Genomic DNA, 23,146 nt, shown 5'->3' on the forward strand with positions numbered 1-23,146 from the left:
TTTTACTTTTTTTTTTTTTTTTTTCCCGAAATGCATGTGCTGCTACAACTTGAAATACAAGTAGGAGAATCCCAGTGCAAGAAGGAGCTGTTTTAGCATGTATCTTCAAACATGTAATTATCAGTTACAAGAGAGGTAACTTTTGTTATGTGCTGCTAGGTATAAGGCAGAACTTAATACTTGGTCATATTGTGAAGAAACTACAAACCAGAGAACATGTTACGATCAAACGTCCATTAGATGCAAGCCTGTTCCCCTGAAAATCATACGAGTATTTCCAAAATATCTCAGTCTCACTTTCTGTCAGAAAATCTCACATTGATGGAGCCTCCAGGAGTCAAAAGTCCATGGGTTTTCGCATGAACTGGTTCAGTTTTCGGAGAAATTTTGATCTCAAAATTCTGAAGCAACTGTAAAGACAAATAAGACAAATATTAGAAAACCTGCAAAATGAAGAATAGATGAAAACTTGGGAAAAGAAAATGTAAGAGACTGTAACAAGCAGTATCTCAGCTGTCAGTTTCATCTTTCTCTTCTATAGACTCTGAGAACTGTGATTCTTACACAAGAAAAAAAAAATGGTGCAAAGTAAAGATTATAGTTTAAAATCTTCATCCTATGATTGAGGAAGACTTTCTCAAAACAAAAACAAACAAACAAACAAACAAAAACGAAATCAACAAAAAAAAAAACTGAGATCAGCTTTTTCTGAAGAATTTCAACAAGATTAGGTTAAACCATCCGAGCTATCAAAGAAACTGAAGTATCCTTCAAATCTTGTGAGCCTTCCTCTCATGAATTTTTTATTTTACCATAAATCAGTATATGCAACTATAAAACAAATGAATAAAAAACAAAACCTGAGTCAGGGGCAATCCGGTGCACCATAATCATCATAATTCAGGAAGTGAGATACAAAAATCTCTCCTGAGTAGAACCAGTACAATTCAACCACACAGGCTCTCTATACATTGGAACTTTTGTTCCCATACACTCAATGAAAGTGAGAGAACCAAAAACTCATCTCTTTTTTTGAAACAAAAATCATAGAAATAGTGAGCTAAAGCAAACTTCAAGACATTTAGCCCACCATTGTTTTAAGTTGAACACTTAAATACTTCTGGTATATATATATTTAAACTTTAACAAAGGAAATACTGCAGCATTCTCAGCTTCTTTTCCTAGAAATCAAGCTATCTTCTCTCAGCCCTCTCACAGTAAGAATATGAAACAATGTATTACTTTCATATATATCAAGTACATTTTAACTGTAGATGGCAAGTTGAATTTTCTTCTGTTTTTCAGGCCTTTCATTCTTACTACCCTCCACCTCTTCCTAATTTCTTCCAATTTGCCTGTATTGTCTTTAAAATGCAATGCAGAGTCATCTTTTTAATTCATATTTTACACTGTTAATGAAAAGACCAACCTAAACTTAATGCAGGACAGTCTCCTACAGAATTTTAATACAGCACTTTCTCTGTTTAACAGCATATTTTTTTGACAATTACTGCCTCCAGCTATTTTTTTCAACCAGGTCTGCATGTATTTTATAGGTATATCATCTAGAAAAAAAATTATTAATTTACTTGTGAGAACAATATATAGGACATGTGAGAAATATTTTCTGAAGTTACAAAATACGACTTGTAATGTATCTATGGCACTAGATAAATAAGCAAGTCAAGAAAAGAATTGAGAACTATCTAAAAAATTCTCCTTTGTCAGTTTCATGCTTCATGTGTTTAAACAACTAAAGTACTTTTGTGCTTGTAAATAGATTGTGTTGCATTTTGTTCTACTTTCTTTCCAAAAAAACAAAAGATAGATATTTTCAACTTCTTTGACTCTCTTGTTCAAAAAGCTGCAACTGTGTTTTGCTTTATTCAGCCCCCTAAGACTTATCTCACCCTGAGTTCCAAAAGATAGATGCTATTTTTTATTGAGATTGCTCTAGATGTTTACCTGAGGAAATTTTAAAGGCAAATTTAATCAAGCTGTGCTTTGAATAGATATCATGTCTATCTACCTTTATGGCTAAGTAACACTAGGTCCTTGTGTTACGATGCACAATTTGTCTCAATATTTGACTTAAAGGGAGCCTTGTAAATGACAAGAAAAATGCAGCAGCTGTTAGAAAAGCTACAAATATTAAAACATACTATACATTATGTAAACCTGTTTATAAAATGGTAGTAAAGTTAGAAGGAGGAGGAAGAAAGAGCAGAAAACACAGAATACAGAGAACTCAGTAATTTAATTTCACTGTCATAATACAGTGGTCAGAAAAAGGATATTAAAAACATTTCAACTCATAAGTATTGAGTTCTTTGTAACCAAAGTACTGCAACTGAGCAGGTAACCATCCTAATATACATTAAGGAAATTCTTCATTTTGCTTAAAATAAAAAAAACCTTCTGTGCTAATCCCATTCATTTCCTTAATAATCTTACATTTAGTTTCACTTCATATGTACTATAAAGAATTTTTCATCTGCACTGTAGTTTAACTAGTATGCTACACTTCATGCATTATCACATGCAATCTCTTTTGAAGGATGAGTGTTTGACAACACTCCAAAACAATATTTTTGTGCACAATAATATATTGAGAAATGGTACATAGAAAAAAAGAACCATAGCAATATTTTTTTTTTCCTGTAATGCGGTCACACATTTCTAACCTGAATCAGTGCAAGATGAATTTCCAGTTCTGCAACTCTTTTTCCAATACAACTTCGAATGCCATAACCAAAGGGGATGGAACCAAAATTGTCTACCCTGTCCAAATTATCTTTCCGCAGCCAGCGCTCGGGCCGGAACTCATTGGCCATTGGAAAATTCTCTTCGCTGTACGAAGTAGTATAATGACAGAGTGCCAGCTGCGTCTAAAGAAAGGAAATGTTATTTGTATTTAACCAACTCCAATATGCATTAAAAAAGAAAACATTTGTAAGTAAGTAAATTCAGATCTTTCAACAACAGAAATATGTAGGCAAAGTACTAGAAAACTGACAAAAATAATGAAATGCTTTTTCTTTTAAATTAAATCCTAATATTTCAGAGAGGCATTATCAACTCTCTACTGCAGAATATCAAGAAAAGTTAAAAGTTAAATGGTAAGTGGGTGAGGAAGCAAGTCTGAAAAAAACAATGGCAACAGGTCAATTTTAAAGTCATCTTTTTGTCAGATACACAAGCATTATACTAGTATTTTATCCTTAATGCTCTAGATTGGTGATTTTAAATTAATGAGGTGCAAGTAACTGTAACAGATCACAACTCATATACAAAAACTAAACTGAGTTCATAGAATCACAGAATGGCCTGGGTTGGTAAGGACCTCAAAGATCATCAAGTTTCAACCTGCCTGCTATGTGTGCAGGGCTGTGAACCTCTAGACCAGGCTGCCCAGAGCCACATCCAGCCTGGCCTTCAATGCCGCCAGGGATGGGGCGTCCACAACCTCTCTGGGCAACCCGTTCCAGTGCACCACTGGAGTTCTCTCCAGAAAACTGCAACAGAACCTACCCCTTTAGGTATTAAGTATCCTCCAACAATCAAGTCTTTCTGGGTCACTCTTCCATTTCCTGGTAATACGGGATATAACCTGGAGACAAATATTTAAGTCTTTCAAGAGCAGTAATTAATACAACTTTAAACATTTGATTTCCAGTACAATATACATTCAGAGGACAAAGGTGTTGGTTTGTTTTGTTTTTTTTTTAAATATACTGATAACCTTAAATAAAGATAAAAAGACCTTGAAGCATTTGTGAGAATATCATTAATATCAGAGAGAAGTTATTTACAAGTAACTGGAAGTTGAGCTGTTTGCTCTATATGAGTGTTACATATATGTACAAATACACAATCAGTTGTTCAAGTTGCAGATATCTTTTACAATACAGATTGCTGAAAAATGCTTGTTGATGCATTCTGCAAAATCTCACTGTGAGCATTTGGTATAAACGTAAGAAAACCCAAACAATCGTGTCACATACCTTCAATTTAAGTCAAAAAGCTTAAATTGGCTGTAGTGGCACTGCAAAGTACAGTAGGTTGTTACAGTCCTATACACAGAATAATAAAGTGCAAATCTCAAGTTTTCAATTATCTTAACAGACTTGTCCTAAATATTCAATAATACTTTTACTATACTGAAAAAAGTATTTAACAACTATACAAACTATCTTATCTCATTGCTCGGGTATCCTTGAATACCACAGTAAGTAAAAGCAGAAGGAGAAAACAGCAGTAAATACTAACACAAACCTTAACATGGACTCAAAATTCCTTACAGCCACATGAAATTACTTTTCTTAATCAACGGTTGATAAAACCCTTACCTCAGAGTTTCCTTCAGCACAGCTCTAATCAAAGGCAATTTGGGCACATCACGAGCAACAGGAGCTTGGTCTTTCCCCAGCTTATTGATTATTTCCTCATAAACATGTTGTTGAACCTCAGGGTGTTTTGCCAACATATATATTGCCCAGGACAAAGTAAAAGAAGTCTAAGAAAGAAATCACTACCATCAAATCCAACAGGAGTAGATTAAAACTTCAAGTCAAGAAAAGCAATGAGTTTTCAGCTGTGTGGTTGGTTTTTGTGTGTATGTGTGTTTGCAGTTATAAAACAGACTGGCAATGACTAACATCTGGATTCCATGGGATGTTGTCAGGCTTCACCACCCCCTCCTTCAGCCTTTTTGCACCTAAAAATCCTCCACATATCAAAACAATCCATGCTGATATTTTTCTAGTAAAGTATTAAATATCAACAGAAAAAAAAAACAAATGCAAACAAAACTACATAAACAATACTGAAACATCAGCACACTCTAAACAGCAACAGATCAAATTAACTGTTTTCAATGTTCCACCTTTCTACCTAACTAAAAACTTAAATGGGAAACACAGTGAGAGAATACTGCTCAGAACACTATCAACCCATTTTAAGTACAGAATATTCTGTTCACACCATCCACAAAACACAACTGCTGTTACCACAGTAAACAATGCCTTACCACAGGAAGTGTCTTCTATATCTTGAAAATTCCCACCTGAAGTTTTGGAAATGTTTTATTTGGGGCTTGCATTTAAGAGCAATTCAGAATGCACATTCATCATAAAGGGAACCTTTAATGTCCTAAATTTGAACTGGGATACAACCCTAAAAGAAATTCTCAGAAACTTTCTTCTCCTTGTAATATTGAGTGACTTGATTGTTCCTTGCTAAAATACAACCCTACCCTATTCTTCTAAGAGCTCAGAGGAGCTGGCAATTCTGTCAACTGCACGCTAAACTTCCTGTGATGTAAAAAGTCTCTTCCTAGGAGCCCAGCTCCTTCATAACATCTTAAAAATTCTAGGGACAGCCAAAATGCCCTGCAGCCAAAAGCTGCCTTACAATTTTGTTGAAAGCTTTTATAATCTTCTAACCCTCCAGTTTCTATGACAAAAGGAGCACTGAAATGACAGCAGAACATTGGAAAAAAAAGTTCCCTTAATTTCTGCCTTGTACTCAGAAATGAAGAAATCAAAAGTGTTGTCCTCTCACAGAATGATTGTTGCCAGCTGAGAAAACTGAGTTCAACAAAAAGAGAAACTCTCACTGGCATGTATTTGAATGCTGTCCTTTTAATGTAATGAAAACTTTCTTACACACTAGAAATGGAAAATTAAGAGTCTGAAAGATCAGAAAATGAATGAGTAACTGTGTTTTACTTAAGAGCCAGACATCAAAAAGGTCTTTAAACTCATAAATCCTTGGGATATTTAACCAACAGATCAGTCTTCAACATATAAATAAGCATTACATATGCTCTTTATTTTGGAACTCAAAAGTATTACTATTGGAGGTTTTTTTGTTTGTTTTCCTTAGAAACCTCATAAACTTTCTTAAACCAAAAAAAATCTGCATTCAATTATAAAGCTTTTTCTTTAAAAAAAAAAAAAAAAAAAAAAGCTTTGAAAGTTACATAGTTACATTACATTTCTACTTAATCTTTTTTACCTTAAGGCTATTAACCACAATCCAATATAGTACCCTATTAAATTCATTATTTTTAATGTGTTTACAGTATTTTACAATAACACTGTTCATTGATATTCTATATAATATGCATTGTATATACAATACAATAAATTTTTACCTTTATATTCTCATTGTCATGCTTAAGTTAATACATCGATTCTCCATAACAGGGCAGAGAAAGGGAATACACATACATGACCTTAAAGTTTCTTCAAGTCCTCTCAAGAGGACAAATGCACCACTTAGTCTAGCTTGGCCCACTCAAATGGTTTTTATTAATGTAACTTACCTTGTACTCCAGCCTAGTAACACCAAGTCCCATCTGCACAGCTCTTTGTCTCAGACTGATTGAAACTTACCAGTACAAATAGGGGAAAAGTGAACTCACACCTTCCCTACATCAGTGCTGGCCTTATGGACTTTAGCAGAAACAAGGTGTCTGATCCAAAATGAGTGTGCCAGGTGGCTGTAACCCATAAGTGAAAAATCCTTTACCAATTTCTACATATGAGTTTACTGATCAATTTTTTCACACTAACTTTCGTCAGTCTTTGGTATTGTTGTTTACCCATAAAGCAGAGATACTAATCTGAGATTCAAAGCACAAAAAGAAAATGTATGAGATTTGAATTTAAAGACAAATGCCATTTTGTCCATCTAATAAACTGTGGAACTGATGGGATCCTGTAAACTGCAGCTAGAAAAGAACATCATTGACCCTGTTAGCTTTCTGTCATATGAAGATATCATGACAAAAACGTATCAGAAATCTTGCCCTTAAAAACAGTATACCTTCCCCCATCCCACCCTCATACTCTCAAAGGTAGATGTGAAAGGTACTGATTAATAAAAACATTGTGCACAAGAGAAATGATAACAAGCTTACTGTGTCCACTCCTGCCAGGAGCATTTCAGTCATATTGGCATAAATCTCCTCCAAAGTAAGCTCCTTACTCACGAGGAGGTACGTAAGTAGCCCACCGTTCACTTCTTCTCCTTGATCCAGTTGAGACTGAATAGACTTCAGTTTGTTGTCAACATGAATTTGACCTTTGGGATTCAAAAAAATTGTTAAGCTTCTGTTTTTATTTCTCTTCTGTTTCAGTTCACTAAAGACAGTTCTTTCTTCTGCTACACATTACATAGCTCCAAACAGATAAAATATTTTTATCTATTTTCTAAGTGTAAAGATAAAAGAGCAGTTAGTGGTGCAGGTCTCCTTGGGGGACTCACAGTGAGGAAAGCCTGAACTAATAGAAACAACTTAGCTCACAGCATGAGAACACTTAGCATGGGGAAAGGATGCACAAGATGCAGATTCTGACTGGGGGCAAAGGAAGCTCGAGGTTGAGTTCTTTGCCACTTAAGTGTCTTGTTTTCTGATGACTGCAAGAAGTGGCAAACTGTGAAGAGTTTGCTGCAGATCAACATACAGCAGCTGTTTCATGATGCTAGCAGCAACTTGGAGGTCAAAACTACAGAACTGAATCACAATGAAGACAAAGATGAAGGGCATCAAGTGATAACAAAAAACTGAAAAACTTCAGTGAATGGTAATTTCTGAATTATTTTACCCATATTTCCACACATACTTGACTACAAACAGCATTTTCAGTGAAGCAAGTGCTTCAAAGGTGAAAACTCCTCTGAAAGTTAATGTCTCACAGCATGAGCTTACAACAGGACATGAACCAACATACTCCTATACAAAACTACACAAACGCACACATCACAGTGATTTTTACTGTCCAATTCCTCTTTCACAAAGAATGAAAGAAGCTGCGTAACAAGTTTTGTATGGAACAAATTCCTCAAAAGCAGATTCATCTCTGCTCTCAGGATAAAGCTAAAATCTGATGATGGTTTTAACCAATCACCTGTGCATTAAAAAGATTCCCTAATGCTTACTGTAGGTACTGCTCAGTACATACAGGCAGATTAAAAATCAAGAAACTGAAGAATCTGCTCTCAAGGTAATCTACACAGACATACCAAGAGAAACACTGTTAATAAAATAAATACAAAGATGCATGCAGCTTCCTAATATTAGGGACAGAAAAAGGGCTCAGGTTTTTTAAATGCTGCAGAATAAGACAGTATGTTACAAGGATAACTCCTCTTTTCTTAACTCAGATGACTGCAACTTTCTGAACCAAGTTGCAAAGAATGTTTTATTTACAAAAAACATAGTGCAGTACAGCAGTATATTTCTATGCCAGTTTCTATGCTTACATATATGTATATACACACACATTTCACAATGAATTTAATGTCTCTTTTATTTATTTATTTTAAACTTTCTGACCAGTTTTAGTGTCCATCATTGAGATTGCCTGAATGAAATCTTGCTGAAGTCAACAAAACTAATTATCTTCATTTAAATTTGAGTGGCTTAAAATAAAACATTTGCAGAGAACTCAGCTTTTAAGACTGAGTACTGAAACAGATGACGACAAATAAAAGAAAAAAAATCATAACATAGGGGCATATTTAAAGCACACTGGAAACATTAATTCTTTTTAAACAATGCATTTTCTTGAAAAATTGTTCAGTTTAATACAAAACTTACTCTTATATTCTATTACAGATCCAAATAATATCAGGAATTTCTTGATATACAGCCTAAACATTTTGTTGAATTTCTCCATAAGTATTACTCTAATAATTACTTAATATTTCAGATGGAGTTTTGTTGTATTATCACAGCATTTCTTCTGCCTCCTTTAAACTGCAGAAGAGAAATTTAGTAAGTCCTGTTCAAACACACAAAACACGCACAGAAATACAGTGGAACTTTTTCTGCTATTAAATCTTACTAAATTTGAAGAGTCCATCCCAGGATCTGCAGAACTCTCTCCAGGGTTTTGGAATAAATGGACGAAGCCATCTGGGAATGGCACCTGCATACATTGTGGTCTTAAACATACTGAACATCAACTCCAGAGCCTCGATATATTCAACAGTCTGTTGTGGGACGTTGTTTTCCAGGCAGCCCAACCTGCATTCATACAGAATAGTAGCCACACCTGCACACACGAGATCAAAGAATTTGCTATTCACTTGCATATACACATATTAATAAGTTGAGGAATTTGAATTCTAACACAATGGAACTACCTTCAAAAAACTTGTAGTTACTCTCACTGCAGCTGTAAGTAAATAAAAACATTAAAATATAAAAAAAAAAAATCCCAGCTAGATATTGACACAATAGCCACTGTCTTTCTGCAATAACATTTAGCATGAGAAAATATTCAGGAATTACAAGAGAAGCAGAGCAGCCCTCCAGCATGTTTGCTGTTTTTTCCCACTGTACCACAAATTCTAAGCCTGATAGGCTCTCCTCTGAACACATAAGGAGATATAAGTCCAAGATATTTCTGGTAACCGGTGATCATTCAGGAATTTCTAGTAGTGCCTTTCATGATCCTGATAAGCCAGTAGTAAATGGATAATTAGTACACATGAACAGATAATGAGCATACAGTACACTACAGTGATTTCACTGCATACCACATAAATATATTCCACTTGGCCCTGAAAAACAGTAGCTATCAGACAGTACTGCAAATGACAATACAGATTCCTGTTCATAACTTACTATGATTTTCTCACGTGATTTTTTGCAGTATTGTAGTGATTGCCATTGAAAATCTCTTTTTCACCCCCCATCTTTACTATTAATAATGGGTACAATAAATATGATGCTTAACTTCTGTCCTGCCCTCCATCAAAGATCCCATGAATCCTCAAGAATATACAGGGAGATACAGAAATTTTCAGCAATTTCCATTTACTTCTGGTTTTGCTTTTTTTGTTTGTTTGTTTGTTTTTTGTTTGTTTGTTTCTGTTTTGTTTGTTTGTTTGTTTTCTTCATATTTCTTCTTTTCTGACAAAAATAATTGCTGGAATCACATACTCTTCCTTCCCTAACTTTCCTCCCTCTGGAGACATTTTCATACATATTTTATTTCTCCCAGGCACCTTTTAGCAATTGCCAGTTCATATGCATTCTTTTATTGTTTAGATAGCCTTTTTTTTTTTTTAATCTGACTTATTGGGTTCCCTGAACAATTGACAGTGAGTTAAGTCAAAAATGCAGTTGATATAAGAAAGAAAAAATGTGTGTCAGGCACATAACAAATGAAAAGCTAAAAGAACAAGAGGAACTTTAACCTACAAGAAGAGAATCTTTAAGCTCAGAGTTTAAAATCCCATAAAATTTGTAACTTAGTTGAATACCATTTTTAGACATTACTGATGTAGAACAGATTTCAATTATTTTTGCCAAACAGACAGCTATTTGATGCAGCATCTTGAGCAATTTGAAAGTTTTTGCAAAACTCAAGCTCTTCAGCTGCATGTCTGCAAAGAGTGCCTGTGTTTTTTTAAAGGTATGACATATAACAAGATCAGATTGCATGAAGTCAGTTAAAGGAATGTGTGAAACCCATCTCACCATTAGATCTCTGAAAGAACACGCAGAATCCCATACTAGTGAGGGCTGAAGATCAACCTAGCACAACATCATCTCGCTATTGCTTGCAAGTGCCAGGTTATTCTAAGGCAAACATAACAATCTCACACTTGGTGCATTGTAGGCAGGGAAAAACAGTCTTTTCTCCCAGTATACGATGAAAAGAATTTAGATAGATCACACCATGATTGCCCATCTGTAATTTGGCCAGTGGTGTATTAAATTGACATGTCTTGGAATCAAACTGATAGAAGGTTTACACTCTTGTTCTTGAGATATAGATAGAAACAAGGAATACTGGAAAGCAGTCGGGGCCTGGACTGCGCATTCTGCCTATATATGAGCATTTCCACAGTAAATGTTACTTAACACAAAGTATCTCTTTGGATTGTACAAAACAATTCTACCAATATCCATTCCCTTAAGCTGTGAGAGTTGCATATGGACACAAAATATCACAGTTCCCATTTCAGATTAACCACAATAAGATAATTTATGACAAAAATAGCTAAACACAACCACGTTGCTTTGTATTAACTCTTCCTTATGGGTGTTACACAGCCAAGACTTACCTTCCATTGAGTACTTGAAGAAAAGATTATTAACATTGGTCACTGTTTCCCCATCTTCCTCTTGACTTCTGAGGGTGTAGATTCTTTTAATTAAATCTGTGATAACTTCATTGACTCCTCCAGAGTAAATCGCCACGTCTTTGGGTTTCAGAATTTTTTGCCTCAGTACGCTTCTCATTTTTAGCCACTGTTCCCCCTCTCTAGAAAAAAAAAATAAATTAATAATGTCTATACAAAATGATTCTTAACAACACTAGCTCAGTAAAAGCTCTGTCATGATGATCATTTATGTTTTTGAGAAGAAAAATCAAGTAGTGAAATGAAAACAATGGAGGTATAACATACTCAGTATTTCATGACTACATTTTTATTTCATAGTTACTGCATATTTGCAAACTTTCCTTTAGCTGAGGTATGTATTGAAATCTTTTTGAATTCTGAATTGTAACATCTGCATGCTTGATATAAGCAGAGTGACTGGGAACAGTGATTGCAGGGATATCTTTCAATTCCTTCTGAAGACAGGCAATTATCTTTAATGACAATTATTTTGAATTGCAGTGTATTCCCAAGAAATCCTCTCACCTTGAGAAATGCTGCTGTAAGGTACAGAAGCTTACTGGCCAGCAGCAAATTTGAACCTCTTTACTGTCTCTTTGGAGACACTTTCTGAATATCTCAATTTAAGCTCTTCTTACACAAAATATGAAGGAACTGCTGGCTTGACTCTGCAGTGCAATACATATTGCCTTTTGTCACCATGGAAGAAATAGACTGGCCATGGCTCAGGAAAACAGTTTTCTCCTAAATAAACAAGCTATCTCAGTGCTGACTGTGGGCAGCCCCCAGTGGCAGTTAACCACACACCCACACATTCACTGTCAGTTTATTAAAGCTTTAAGGATGGATATCTTTTCTACAATTCAGCTACATACAAACATATATCTGCATAGGGATGCACTCCAGTATGGATTTACAATCAGTGACTTCTCTGCTTTAATCCAACAAGAGAGAACTTTGGTGAACAATAAAGTGAGCCCAAACCAGCATCCACACAACACGCTACCAACTGGATACAGTCATTTGGATTTGAAGCAGTAAAATCATGTTTGTGCAGTGCTATGCCAAAGCAGGTGTGCCCTGCTCCTATATACTGTGTCCAGATAACCAATACCTACAAATGTTATTACACAAGGTAGCTCATTCCACTGTCAAACTACGCATCATGATCAACTTTCTGAAAATTTACAGCACAATGGAGAAGTCACTAAAAATTAATTCCCTCTTCCTCCTGCTAACCACATGGATGCCTACAGAAAAGCCTGAATTCTCAAATGACCTGTACAGTCCTTCAGAAAAATGATTCAATTTTTACAACAAAACTTAGAAAATGAAGGCATAACAGAACTTACGCTGAAATTAGTCCTGTAGCTCTTCCTCGTAAGTCTCTGTATTCTTGCCATGATTCCATGTTAGCTCTCTGTGGTGCTCTACCTTCTGACCGGAGCACTTGAGCAACCATATCTCGATCTGCAATGGATACAACAAACTGGGGACCAAAGTGAGACTTGAAGATCTTTCCATATTCCTGAGTGTGTTTTTGCTACAACGTCACCAACAAAGAGAAACAGAAGTAAAATATTACTAAGGAAACTGAGAAGGAAGCTGACAATTTGTCACAAAGTGACTCAACTTATCACACCTAGGTCTTGACTCCTAGCTTTTTAGTCATGGAACGGTTTGAAATATCACAAGAAAGCATCGAAGTATTACTGGGAAGAATCCATAAGGAAAATATAGGGTCACACTGACTGAAAATACAGCTCTAAGGCACAAAATCATTGGTGCAATAAACTATTGAAAAGATGGAAGGACATAGGGCATTTAAAAACATATTCATCTTCAGATCAAATACACTAGAATATCTGGGGAAAAAGAAGAAAAAAAAAAAAGAAAAAAAAGGGCAGTATGTGAATTTGAAAGTATAAAAGAGAGATACCATAATTCACTTTGAATGCCTTTAATGTACATACTGAAGCAGTTTACGAAGAAACACTTATACTTCCTTCCATCTAAACTAGGACAGTGACAATGTAACAGCCCAATAAAAAAAAAAAACAACAAAAAAAAAAAACTACATTTTGGGACACATTCATGAGCAGCAAATTGATGGCATAGATTAATTCTGAAAAAGGAAGAAAAAGTTGAAGCATTATTCCAGTAGAGAGATTTGTTTAGTGGTTGATTCATGAGTTGTATGATTCAAGCTGGAGGCGAGCAACAGGCCATTAAACATTAAGTGATGCATCACTATCTGAGGAAATTTACTGATCATGTTCATCAAATTTAATTCTGATGTTGTGAAATGAAACACAACTCCCTGGAACTCGTTTGGAACAGACGTTCAACATCATTCTAGGGAAAAAAAGTCTGCAAAGGAACAGTCAAAACCATACAAGGACTTAAATTTAAGACTGTTTAAGATCTTAAAGATTTTATTTCTGTTTGAAGCAGCAAAATAAGTTAAACTGCCGAAAGTTTGACACATTACTTTCATCTAATGTAAAGACATCTGGTTGCAGAGTTACTCTGTTTATAAATCAAATAAGTTCAGTACAATTAAGCTAGTGAAAATCCAATGTTGACCAAGATTAATTTATGAGATGTTTTAATCAGTATTGCTCAGAGAGATGAAATGTTCAATTACCACAAGTAAATTTAAGACACATGAATCACTTTCTACCATATGATACCAAGCGCCTATAAAAATGTAGTTCTTTTTGCCTACTTTCCAAACAAAACAAGAGTTGTGCAATTGTGGTCTCTGCCAGTCTTCACTTAACTACTTTTGAAACACATTGGCCAATTTCAGTCAAGTTTAAACAGGCATTTAAATCTCCTACAACTATATTCTTCCCATTTTCAAAGATCAGCATCTTGATTCAAACAAGACACACACGTTTGCCATTCTGACAAAGGAAGTGCTGCAGCAGGAACTCAACGAAGACCAGTTCTGCTTGGTCTCCTGTTAACCAAACATACATGCAGACCAACATATAAATAACAAGCACTCCCAAAAGCCAAAGCAGCTCTTGCCCCAGAGGAATTTCAAGGGATATTGAAGCTGAGCATGGAGAGAACTGAGACCACAAGTCTTTAAGGTAGGCATGTTGTGACACAAATGGTGCAAGGAAAAGGCAGTGGCATGAGGGGGATACAGAAGAGGATACTGATCTCAGAATGTCAAGCTCATCAAACTTGGTAATAGAACTGTCTTGTATTTCCACTGATTATGAGGGTGACATAGGTGATTGAACTTGAACAGAAAACAAATTGAGTATCAAGCCATTCAATCAAATAAATGAAATATCAGTTCTCAAAACAGAAATGGACAAGGACAAGGTGTTTGGCCTTCTCTTGCTTTCAGCAGAATGGTGCTCAGTATTAACCTGATGTTTAAAGAAATGCCTGGAATTTCTCTTCCATATTTTCTATCACAACACAGGTTTTCTTTCCCTCATTCCAGACCTTAAAAATATTGCAGTTTAATGACTCACATACCACTCTCACACCATACATTCTAAATTCCACACATCATAAATTCCGTAAGCATCCAAACCCTTTCCCCTCTCCTTTATTTCCTTTATACTCAAGTAGTACTGATGAGACACAAGATCTGATCCTGTCAAATTAGGAATACATTCCCTTTATCATAATTGCTGTAAGCATTGCTGCTTTGGCCAGGACTAACTGGAATCATGTTACAGAGAACAGAACCTCCTTTGTGAAAAGCCCAGCTTTCCCCACCCCTCCTGCATATAGCCTATGAGCATTGCTGCACACCAAAGGACACTGCTTAAGTAGCTCTGCTGGTTACCAAAGGGTTTCAAATTAATTCATTCCTGATGTTCACTGTATTGTTAAATTTAACAGACTGTTATTAAGCCGGCTAATGCCTGCTTGCATGCAGCATGTATGCAAACAGGCCATCTGTGATTTGCAAAGTGATTTCTGAGACTATGCAGGATAAAAACCAGCATCGCTTTACAGCTCCTCCTCATCCTTCCTCCTGCTTTCCCCTCTGTGAATAACATTCAGCGAAGAGGTTTTCTAGTTCAGAGCATACACTATTCACCTATTTTTATATCCATTCCCATACTTTGATGCTTTTCAATGTTTCAACTTTCAACAGTGAAATCTTGAATTCAACATGCAAGGTATTTTTTTGGTGTTAGGGCATATGGAGAGTGCCTCACAAACTGGGCACTACCACAGCAGCAGTGAAAATAAGAAACGCGGTATAACAAAAAAACCTTTAGCAAATACAATTAAGTTTCACCTGCACATAGCTGTTATTAAGTAATTAAGCAATTAAATCACCAACAGCTCAGATCACAGGTCAGACTGACACTTCTTTTCAGAGCTCCAAGGGATAAACACACCACAGTCAAAACTAAGGAACGTGTTTGACTTTTTGTTCCCCAACCTCCTTTATTTCCATCTCCTTTCAAGATCCTGGTTTCCAGGTTCTTTAAGCTCTACTCCTGCTGGCTTCCAAAGCCGGATTAAGGGCACTCGCACACCCAGCCCACGCTGCCCCCTCACGAAGTGCCAAACCAAGAGGTCCCACCCGCACGCCGGGTGACAGCGGCCCCGCTCTCTGAGGAGGACCCGAGGGAATCTCGGTGTCTCTCTGCCTCCCTCCCTCAGGCAGCTCCGCCGCCATCACGCCCCGCTTCCCGCCTCCCCGCCCGCGCGCGCCAGAGGAGGGGGCGCGGGCAGGGGTTGGGCAGCGCGAACCGCGACCGTTGGTCCCCCCTCCACGGCCCCTCCGGGGGAAGGTTTCAAACCGCCCGCCTCCCGCTGAGGGGAGGGCCCTGCGGGCGGCCCCTCCGCAGCTGCTGGGGGCCAGGCGCATCCACCGCCCCCTCAGGGGACCTGTATAGCCGAAGTATATTTACGTAAGGAGAGGCCAGGGTAGAAGCGAGGGGCGGGGAAGAAAAATGGTCTCTGGGCACAACGGGGTGACGCCGCAGGGCTGAGGTGAAGGATGGGCAGAAGTCCCTGCAGGCTGAGGTACCTCAGCCGCGGCACGGCCTCGCCTCCAGGCTGGAGGAAAAGCCGCGTTTCCCAGCTCCGCCGCCAAAAACAAGCGTGCGGGGGGAGCGCAAGGCTTTGAGGCAACCCAGCTCTAGAGGTGTTTCCTTTTTCCTTTAAGAGCCTATGGCACACACCTAAAAGCCCCCCAGAAAAGTAAACGTGAGAAAGGGGGGAGTCGAAAGCCTGGGTGCGCCGGCGAAGCGGTCGCCCCGCACGTATAAGGGGAACTGCCGAAGGCGATGCCCGCAGAACCCGAAACAAAAGTGCTAAACCTCCGAGCTGAGGGACGCGGAACCGAACGGGGACCTCCTCGCCTCGGCTCTTTCATAACAGCAGGAACGCGGCGATGCGGTAACGCGGCGATTAGGCAACGTTTTGCGAGGGGAGAGAAGGAAAAGTTCGGTAATCCGGCGTGAATAAAGCCCGAAAGAGCCGACTAAGCCGTACCTGGATCTCATGAATGCGGCCGAAGCCGTCCTTCCAGAAGAACTCGTAGAGATTGTAGAGGGTGTTGGGTCCGGGCATTTCGTGCAAACTCTTCACCCTGCCCAGCTGCGGGGAGGGTTCCAGCAGCTCCCCCGGCCGCGCCGCTTTGTTCCCCGCGCCGCTCCGCACCTCCAGGGACTGACTGCCCGACGGCACGGGCGCCTGGTGAAACCTGCTGACAAAAAGCGCGTGCTGGAAGTAAGTCCTCTCGGATTCAAGTGTCTGCTTGCATTTCGTTGTCAGAACTCTGGTCAGGAAAGACATGTCTTGATTTCAGGAAGGTCCACTTTTTTGTTGTTGTTTTTGGGTTTTTTAGGTGTTGTTTTTTTTTTTTTTTTTTTTTTCCTGTCCCTCTGCAGCTGCTTTTTATTTGGTTGTTCTTTCTTCGCTGCCTGCTTTAACTTGTACAAGCAGCACTACTCCAAACTCTTACTGCATGAGCATCAGTTTACACAGACCATTATTTAACGCTCCCTCCCCTAGGGCTGGAAAAGGGGGGTGGGTCTGGGATGAGACTTGAATAGAACGAACCTATTATTTCGTATAATTCAAATCAGATAAGTTTGCCCATTAAGCATGCAGTCCAAGTTTACTTTTTTCCTCTTTCCCCAGTTGTTTTGGCAAAATCTCACATGTGGGTTATCCCAACTTTCTCCTTCATTAAAAAGGCCCCAAACTCACCTTCTTATCTTCTCCCACTCCTCCCATACGTTGGAAAACGGTATTTTCTGTGAGAAGTTCTCAGTACCATTTATCATCCAAGAACATGTATACGGAAACATTGCTACATCCACAGAAAACAGCAATGGTTTTCCGCAGTAACATTGCAAACTTACATTCCTGTAAGTTACAATAACTAGGGATGTTATTTGTATTACAGGGGGGTATGTTTGTGAAATGATGTACCTTGTGTCAACTTTTGTAGAAAATATCCAGTGTCTTTCAACCATGCGCAATGTTTACCTCAGCTTTTCCTCAATTCAGCTGTACAGGTCTGTAATCACACACAGAGAACTTGAGCTCCAGCCTGTAGATCAGTTTGTTTTACACAATTTTAAAGTCCTTTGTTCTACCCTCAAACCCCTTTCTATATGCTCATGGAAGTATTAGCGATATTCTGTAAAAACTTCATTAGCTTCAGAAAAGGTGCGCAAAAGACCCAGCTTAGTTACAAGTGGATCAGAAGCTCTGGTAAAACCAGAGGACAGAGGAAAGTTTAAGGCAAGATCCACATTTCTAGAACGTACTTTATCAGCAATTTAGTCATGACTATGTTTAGTGAGCTTCAAAGTTATTTGTCTTTGTTTTCCCTACATTCTCTATGTTTTTATACATTTATATTTGGGGGCACAAACAAATTAAGATTTGTGTACATGCTTGATTTTATCACTGAGAATAAAGTCTATGTCCCGTTAGACATCAACCTTTGTAAGCAGAGCATTAAGGATTTCAGAAATAAAATGCACAGGATAAATAGCATCTATAAAGTATGCATTTGTTTAAGCTAAATTAGTGTCTTTAAAATAGGCTTCATTATATTTAAAAAGTTCAGAGAAAAGCAACATAAAAAATTAGAAGCTTTTAAAAATGATAAATAGAGGTGGTGGAGTTTTTTCATGTGGTAAAGATGACTGCCAGAAGCACGACAACAACATACAGATGTATACATCTTTTGTTCAGATGCATATCAGAAGAAATAATAGGCTTAGTTTGCATCTACAAGTGTCTTGGATAGATTTTCAGATAGCCTTGCTACCTCAGATATCTCTGGGTTCTCTCACACATTTCAGACTGCCAAGCTACCTCATGAGGTTATGTAATTGCTCTCACTAACTTTGTAAGAGCAGACTTAATAAACATCTGTTGGGCACAGTCTGGGTGTATCACATTCTAGATTACCTTAGTAGTTTCCCTTTACTGTCTATGTTTCTGCCTGGTGTAGCTATATTATTTCTTTAACGTTTGCCTAAAGATGGTTTGGGAGACACAATTACTTATAAAATAAATGGTTCTGGGAAAAAAAAAATAATTAAAAAAAAACCATGTAGATGTGATGATAAACTTGTTTGACTTGTACTACTGAAAGGTAATTCTGTGTCTTGCTTAGGGACAGTGGAGGAGAAAAAAACAAAACAAATAACAGGGAATACCTCTTACAGCAAATAGTAGATACACTAAGAGATAGCTGTAGGAGGAGTTAAAAAGAACAGGAAGATAGACAGTAGTCCTACAGAATGGAAAGGACACACCAAACTAAATCACCTAGATTACATTGGCCATATTCTAAGAACAATATCCAAAATATTTAAAGCTATTGAATAACTGATGACATCCCCAGATGGTAAGTCAACAAATAAAATGAAAACAGCATGAATTCACTTTGCCAGGAACACTGGTAAAACTCCATAGCTATACATATTAAAGTTTACAACAGAATTTTAAAAATAAATTAAGATCAGTACTAGAAACTTGGAAGTAATTTTTGTTTTCAAGTTTATGCAGTAGCTCTCCAGCTTTAAAAACTGATTTTCATGTTCTAATCTCTAGATCGATTGAGAGAATAAATGCTCCTCCTGAAACTGCTTCTCACATCTATTAATATGGCAAGTATTTTATATCAATCTCACACCATTAGTATCACATAAAGCATCTACTTCTATTCGTATTCTCAGATATATATATACATATATATCTCAGATTATATATATATATATATATTCATAAACTCAGATATATTACATACTGTTGGGCTTCAATCTTGTAACTGGCACTAGCTCTCTCTGCTTGTACGTTTTTGTAGTTAATTCCATATTTGGGCATTCAGTTCCCTCCCCCCTACCCTTTACTTCACAATGAATTACCTCTTCTTCACAAAATTAATTATAAGAGAGTTTTTGTAGCCAGTCTACTTGAAAGAGGGTTTCAGAAGTTTTGTCCTCTAAGAACTTCACCAGAACAGTACCTATTTTTTTCTCAGAGGAGTTTCTAGAGGTGTCCCTGCATTGGAACTATGTTGTAAATCCACACTTTCACTCACACATCTAAGCAGTTTCGTTCATACTCATATTTAATTTCTCTTGTTGCGTGTTTGGAAAAAAAAATCCAAAACACATTGTATTTGAAATACGTAAACAGAGAAAATGTAATTTCAGTAACAGCAGAGCTGAAGGGAACACTGATCATTCCATATCAGTTCTATTCACTTCAAGGGAGACTAAACCATAGAACTTGCATACAATATATAAGAATAATATATAATATCATACACATATATTATAATATCATTCAATCATTCTGTGACTGCCTACTATCAAGTTTATCATAATAAATCTAGTGTTAGGAAACGAAAAACAAACACCTATGTATCTCTGCTACCTGGATAGACTCTTTAATCATTTTTTTAAAGATCGTGCTCAACATGAGCAAGTCTAAGAAAGGTTCTCCCATTATTCACATGCACACATATTAATGTAAAAAAAATGCAGGGAAATGTCAATGAATTTGATTATTTTTGAGTAATGTTGTCAGCTTTTAAAGAAAAGGCAGAACAAATGTGGCATTTGAAAAAAGAGACCTAAGACATTCCTGTGGGACACCTCCACATCTGCTTACTGTCTTTTATTTTTAATGATTAGGAATTAACAAATAACATCTTAACTCATTTCTCCCCAAATAAAAATACTGAATAATCTGCTTATAGGCAATGGTTGAATGTGAGGTAAATTAATGAAGAAAACACAAAACAGCAATGATGATGAAAATGTCAATTTTCTTGGTTATAACAGAAGAGAAATTTAAAGGAGAATTAATAATGCAGTTCCACGTATCTGTAAAATGGGCTCCTTTCAGGCACAAGTTGACTGACATCCACAGTAATATAATTTTTACTCAGTGCACAAGGTAGCCAGTAGCTTTAAAGTCTTGTGTCAGCAAAAACCTAGTACCAGTAAGCCTAAGAGGCCTGCATACTGTAGCTTGTAATAACAGATACAGAAGGCTCACAAACTAATTTATAATAATAAAAAAAAAAGTTATAATATTATATTTGGAAAATGATAGATGTTTCTAGGAAGTTTGTTAAATGGAGTAGAAATGAAGAGCTGCAAGTAGATACAAGTTCAGATAGACTTTTACAATAATGCTATTATACAATAACATTGTACAGTAACCATAGAATATCCCGAGTTCAAAGGGACACTTAAGGACCACTGAGTCCAACTCCTGGCTCCACAGGACCAACCAAAAAATCAGACCATATGTCTGACAGCATTGTTAGGATGCTTCTTGAGCTCCAGTAAGCTTGGAAGTGGTCATGGCACCATGTCTGCCCACGCTTGTCAGTGAAGAACCTGTTCCTGATATTCAACCTGAACCTCCCCTGGTCATCAATTATTATCAATAATAATATAGTAATCTATCAATGCAGATGCAGTTTTGTTTTTCTAGCTAAACTACTGAAAAATAATACTTGGAATTATAATAGCCAAATTATTCCATGGTTAAACAGTGAAAACCAGGAATGGAATACTTATGAATGTGAACAATTGTGTGGGCTACAGCACTGAATATGTAAAAACTATTTTCTTCTCTTTGTTGTGCCAGATAATAATTGCGTGGTTCTGTTTGACTTTCAAATAAGAGTTATTAATGTATGCATCACTGTTTGCTGCTTTACCACCACACTTGGTATCCTTACTACAGCAGAATCCAAGATGGAGGTCTGACTGACCAACTACAGCATGTTAAATAATCAACATTATCAATAAAACCCAGTTTTTGCTCCAAGAGACAGACAAAGCTGAAATAAGTCTCCTAGAGTAGATCAGAAAAAGAGAAAGAATGAAACTTACCTACACTTGAGTGAGCAGCAGCAGATTTCACATAATCTAGGGTAAAAGCTAGGCTTGTGGAAGGATGTGTATTGTCTGGTTCCCTTTTCCTTAGAAATACAATCACAGACTTGTTTCAGGTAACAGAAGTCTAGTAGTGTCAAAGAAACAAGGAATTCCCACGAAAAATGGTGAATGTAGCAGCTGTAACATAAGACTTGTTTGTTCCAATCCATGTAAGCCCACTGAACCGTAAAGGAGAAGTTATGCTGTCAGCTCTAGCCAACCAAAACACATTTATGTGACTTGGAAGATAAACATTTTCTCCTACTTCCACAATCTTGCGGAACATGTATTCAGACTTAACAGAAACTTGAATATACAGTTCTTTAAATTTAAACGATGACATTGTGCTAGTCTGTCAGTCTGCTGATTTTGAAAAATTGTTTTATGTAACCAGTCAGTTTGGACATTTATTATTTCAAACAAGTTGGAGCACATGCCTCTTTCACAGTAGAAGTGTTTCAATTTTAGTTAACTTTTGGTATGTAACAGGATCACAGTATAAACTAAACTTGACTATTGACAACTTAAGATTGCGTATTATTATTGGAGGATAGCTTGCCTGGAAATCCACAATCATCCTGTTCTCTCAGTCTAGACCCCCTAGTGGGGTCATATTAACTGTGCTTTGTTACCTTCACTAAGTTATTTCTAAATCCAATTTAAACTTGCCCTCCTCTTTGCATGAACTCTGACAAAGTTCATCTGAAGCTTTCTTTGTGTCCTAATAGCTTTGCTATGCAGTCAGTGGTTACATTATCATCTTAGCAGGAATTTTATTTTCTCAGAATTATTTTCATTTTTCAATAGCCTTGGCTATATCTGGCTTGTAATTATTTGAATAGTATCATAAATATTGTACTATGTATAAAACATCAATGTGTTCAAATAGCTAATGCATCTAAACGCTTTTATGAAAGCAAAAGGCATTTGATGGGAGGCATTGAACTTGGCCCAAGAAACACCTTCAACTAACACTATAAAGACAGGCTCTTCAGAAATTTCAAAAGGAAGAATAGTTGAAGCATTGAAATGTCAGAAGTTTCAGCAAAAAAATTTCAGTGTAATTTGAAAAATATCTTTTCACTGAAAAAGCCATGCCATTAGTCATGGGTTTTGCTTCTTCTGACTGCTCTTAAATGCATATTTTGAAAGATCTTTTCAAGTTGTGAAATCACCTCATTGGAATTTTAAACACTTTCCAAATTCTCATTCTTCTTCCTGAAAAAAGACAAATTGGAATTTAACAGAGCGTGAGGTGATAACAGAGCTTACAGGTAACTTACTCATGAAGCAGCTTCAGTTCAGAAGAATGAAGACTACTTCCTAGTCTTTGATTTCATCTACCATACTCTATTTTAAAGTCTTAATCAAATATTGTATAAAAGAACTCACAAGTCCAAGCAAACTAGCCCATCCCAGCACCTGACAGTGCTGTGCATTATTTACTGTTTAATGCTTAAGCAGAAATCAACTGCAATAAATGATTCAGCTCTACTTACAGATTTCTTGTAGCAGGTATAGATGCTTATTCTGTCTAATGGTATACCTGAGAAGTATAGTTGCCTTCAGTTCCCATT

General features: G+C 37.0%; 1 protein-coding gene across 5 annotated transcripts; it reads right to left on the minus strand.

Annotated features, from left to right (window-relative positions):
- CYP27C1 (cytochrome P450 family 27 subfamily C member 1) lies at nucleotides 1-22,467 on the minus strand. 5 transcript variants are annotated; one of them, XM_090143741.1, is made up of 11 exons: nucleotides 21,525-22,467; nucleotides 17,581-17,668; nucleotides 16,636-16,846; nucleotides 12,501-12,691; nucleotides 11,089-11,288; nucleotides 8,856-9,065; nucleotides 6,926-7,089; nucleotides 4,350-4,516; nucleotides 3,532-3,610; nucleotides 2,685-2,888; nucleotides 1-410 (listed from the first exon to the last, which is right to left on the minus strand). In XM_090143741.1, the coding sequence occupies exons 2-11, from the start codon at nucleotides 17,622-17,624 to the stop codon at nucleotides 294-296; spliced, it is 1,587 nt and encodes a 528-aa protein (XP_089999867.1). In that variant the 5' UTR covers nucleotides 17,625-17,668; nucleotides 21,525-22,467; the 3' UTR covers nucleotides 1-293. The 5 variants fall into 5 exon arrangements, with proteins under 5 accessions (XP_089999867.1, XP_089999865.1, XP_031446446.2 ...); XM_090143739.1 differs by lacking the exon at nucleotides 21,525-22,467 and having other exon boundaries at nucleotides 17,581-19,213; XM_031590586.2 differs by lacking the exon at nucleotides 21,525-22,467 and having other exon boundaries at nucleotides 16,636-19,213.
- Nucleotides 22,468-23,146: the final 679 nt, after the last annotated feature.

The sequence above is a fragment of the Phasianus colchicus genome, chromosome 7, assembly GCF_987193195.1.
Source record: "Phasianus colchicus chromosome 7, bPhaCol1.hap1.1, whole genome shotgun sequence".
In the NCBI taxonomy this organism is placed as follows: domain Eukaryota; kingdom Metazoa; phylum Chordata; class Aves; order Galliformes; family Phasianidae; genus Phasianus; species Phasianus colchicus.

Coding starts and splice junctions, on each gene's coding strand:
- CYP27C1 (XM_031590586.2), bottom strand. CDS start 16,938: ATGTCTTTCCTGACCAGAGTTCTGACAACGAAATGCAAGCAGACACTT. Junction 12,692..16,635: donor GCCGCATTCATGAGATCCAG/GTACGGCTTAGT, acceptor GTGACGTTGTAG/CAAAAACACACTCAGGAATA. Junction 7,090..8,855: donor GGATGGACTCTTCAAATTTA/GTAAGATTTAAT, acceptor TGAATCCCAAAG/GTCAAATTCATGTTGACAAC.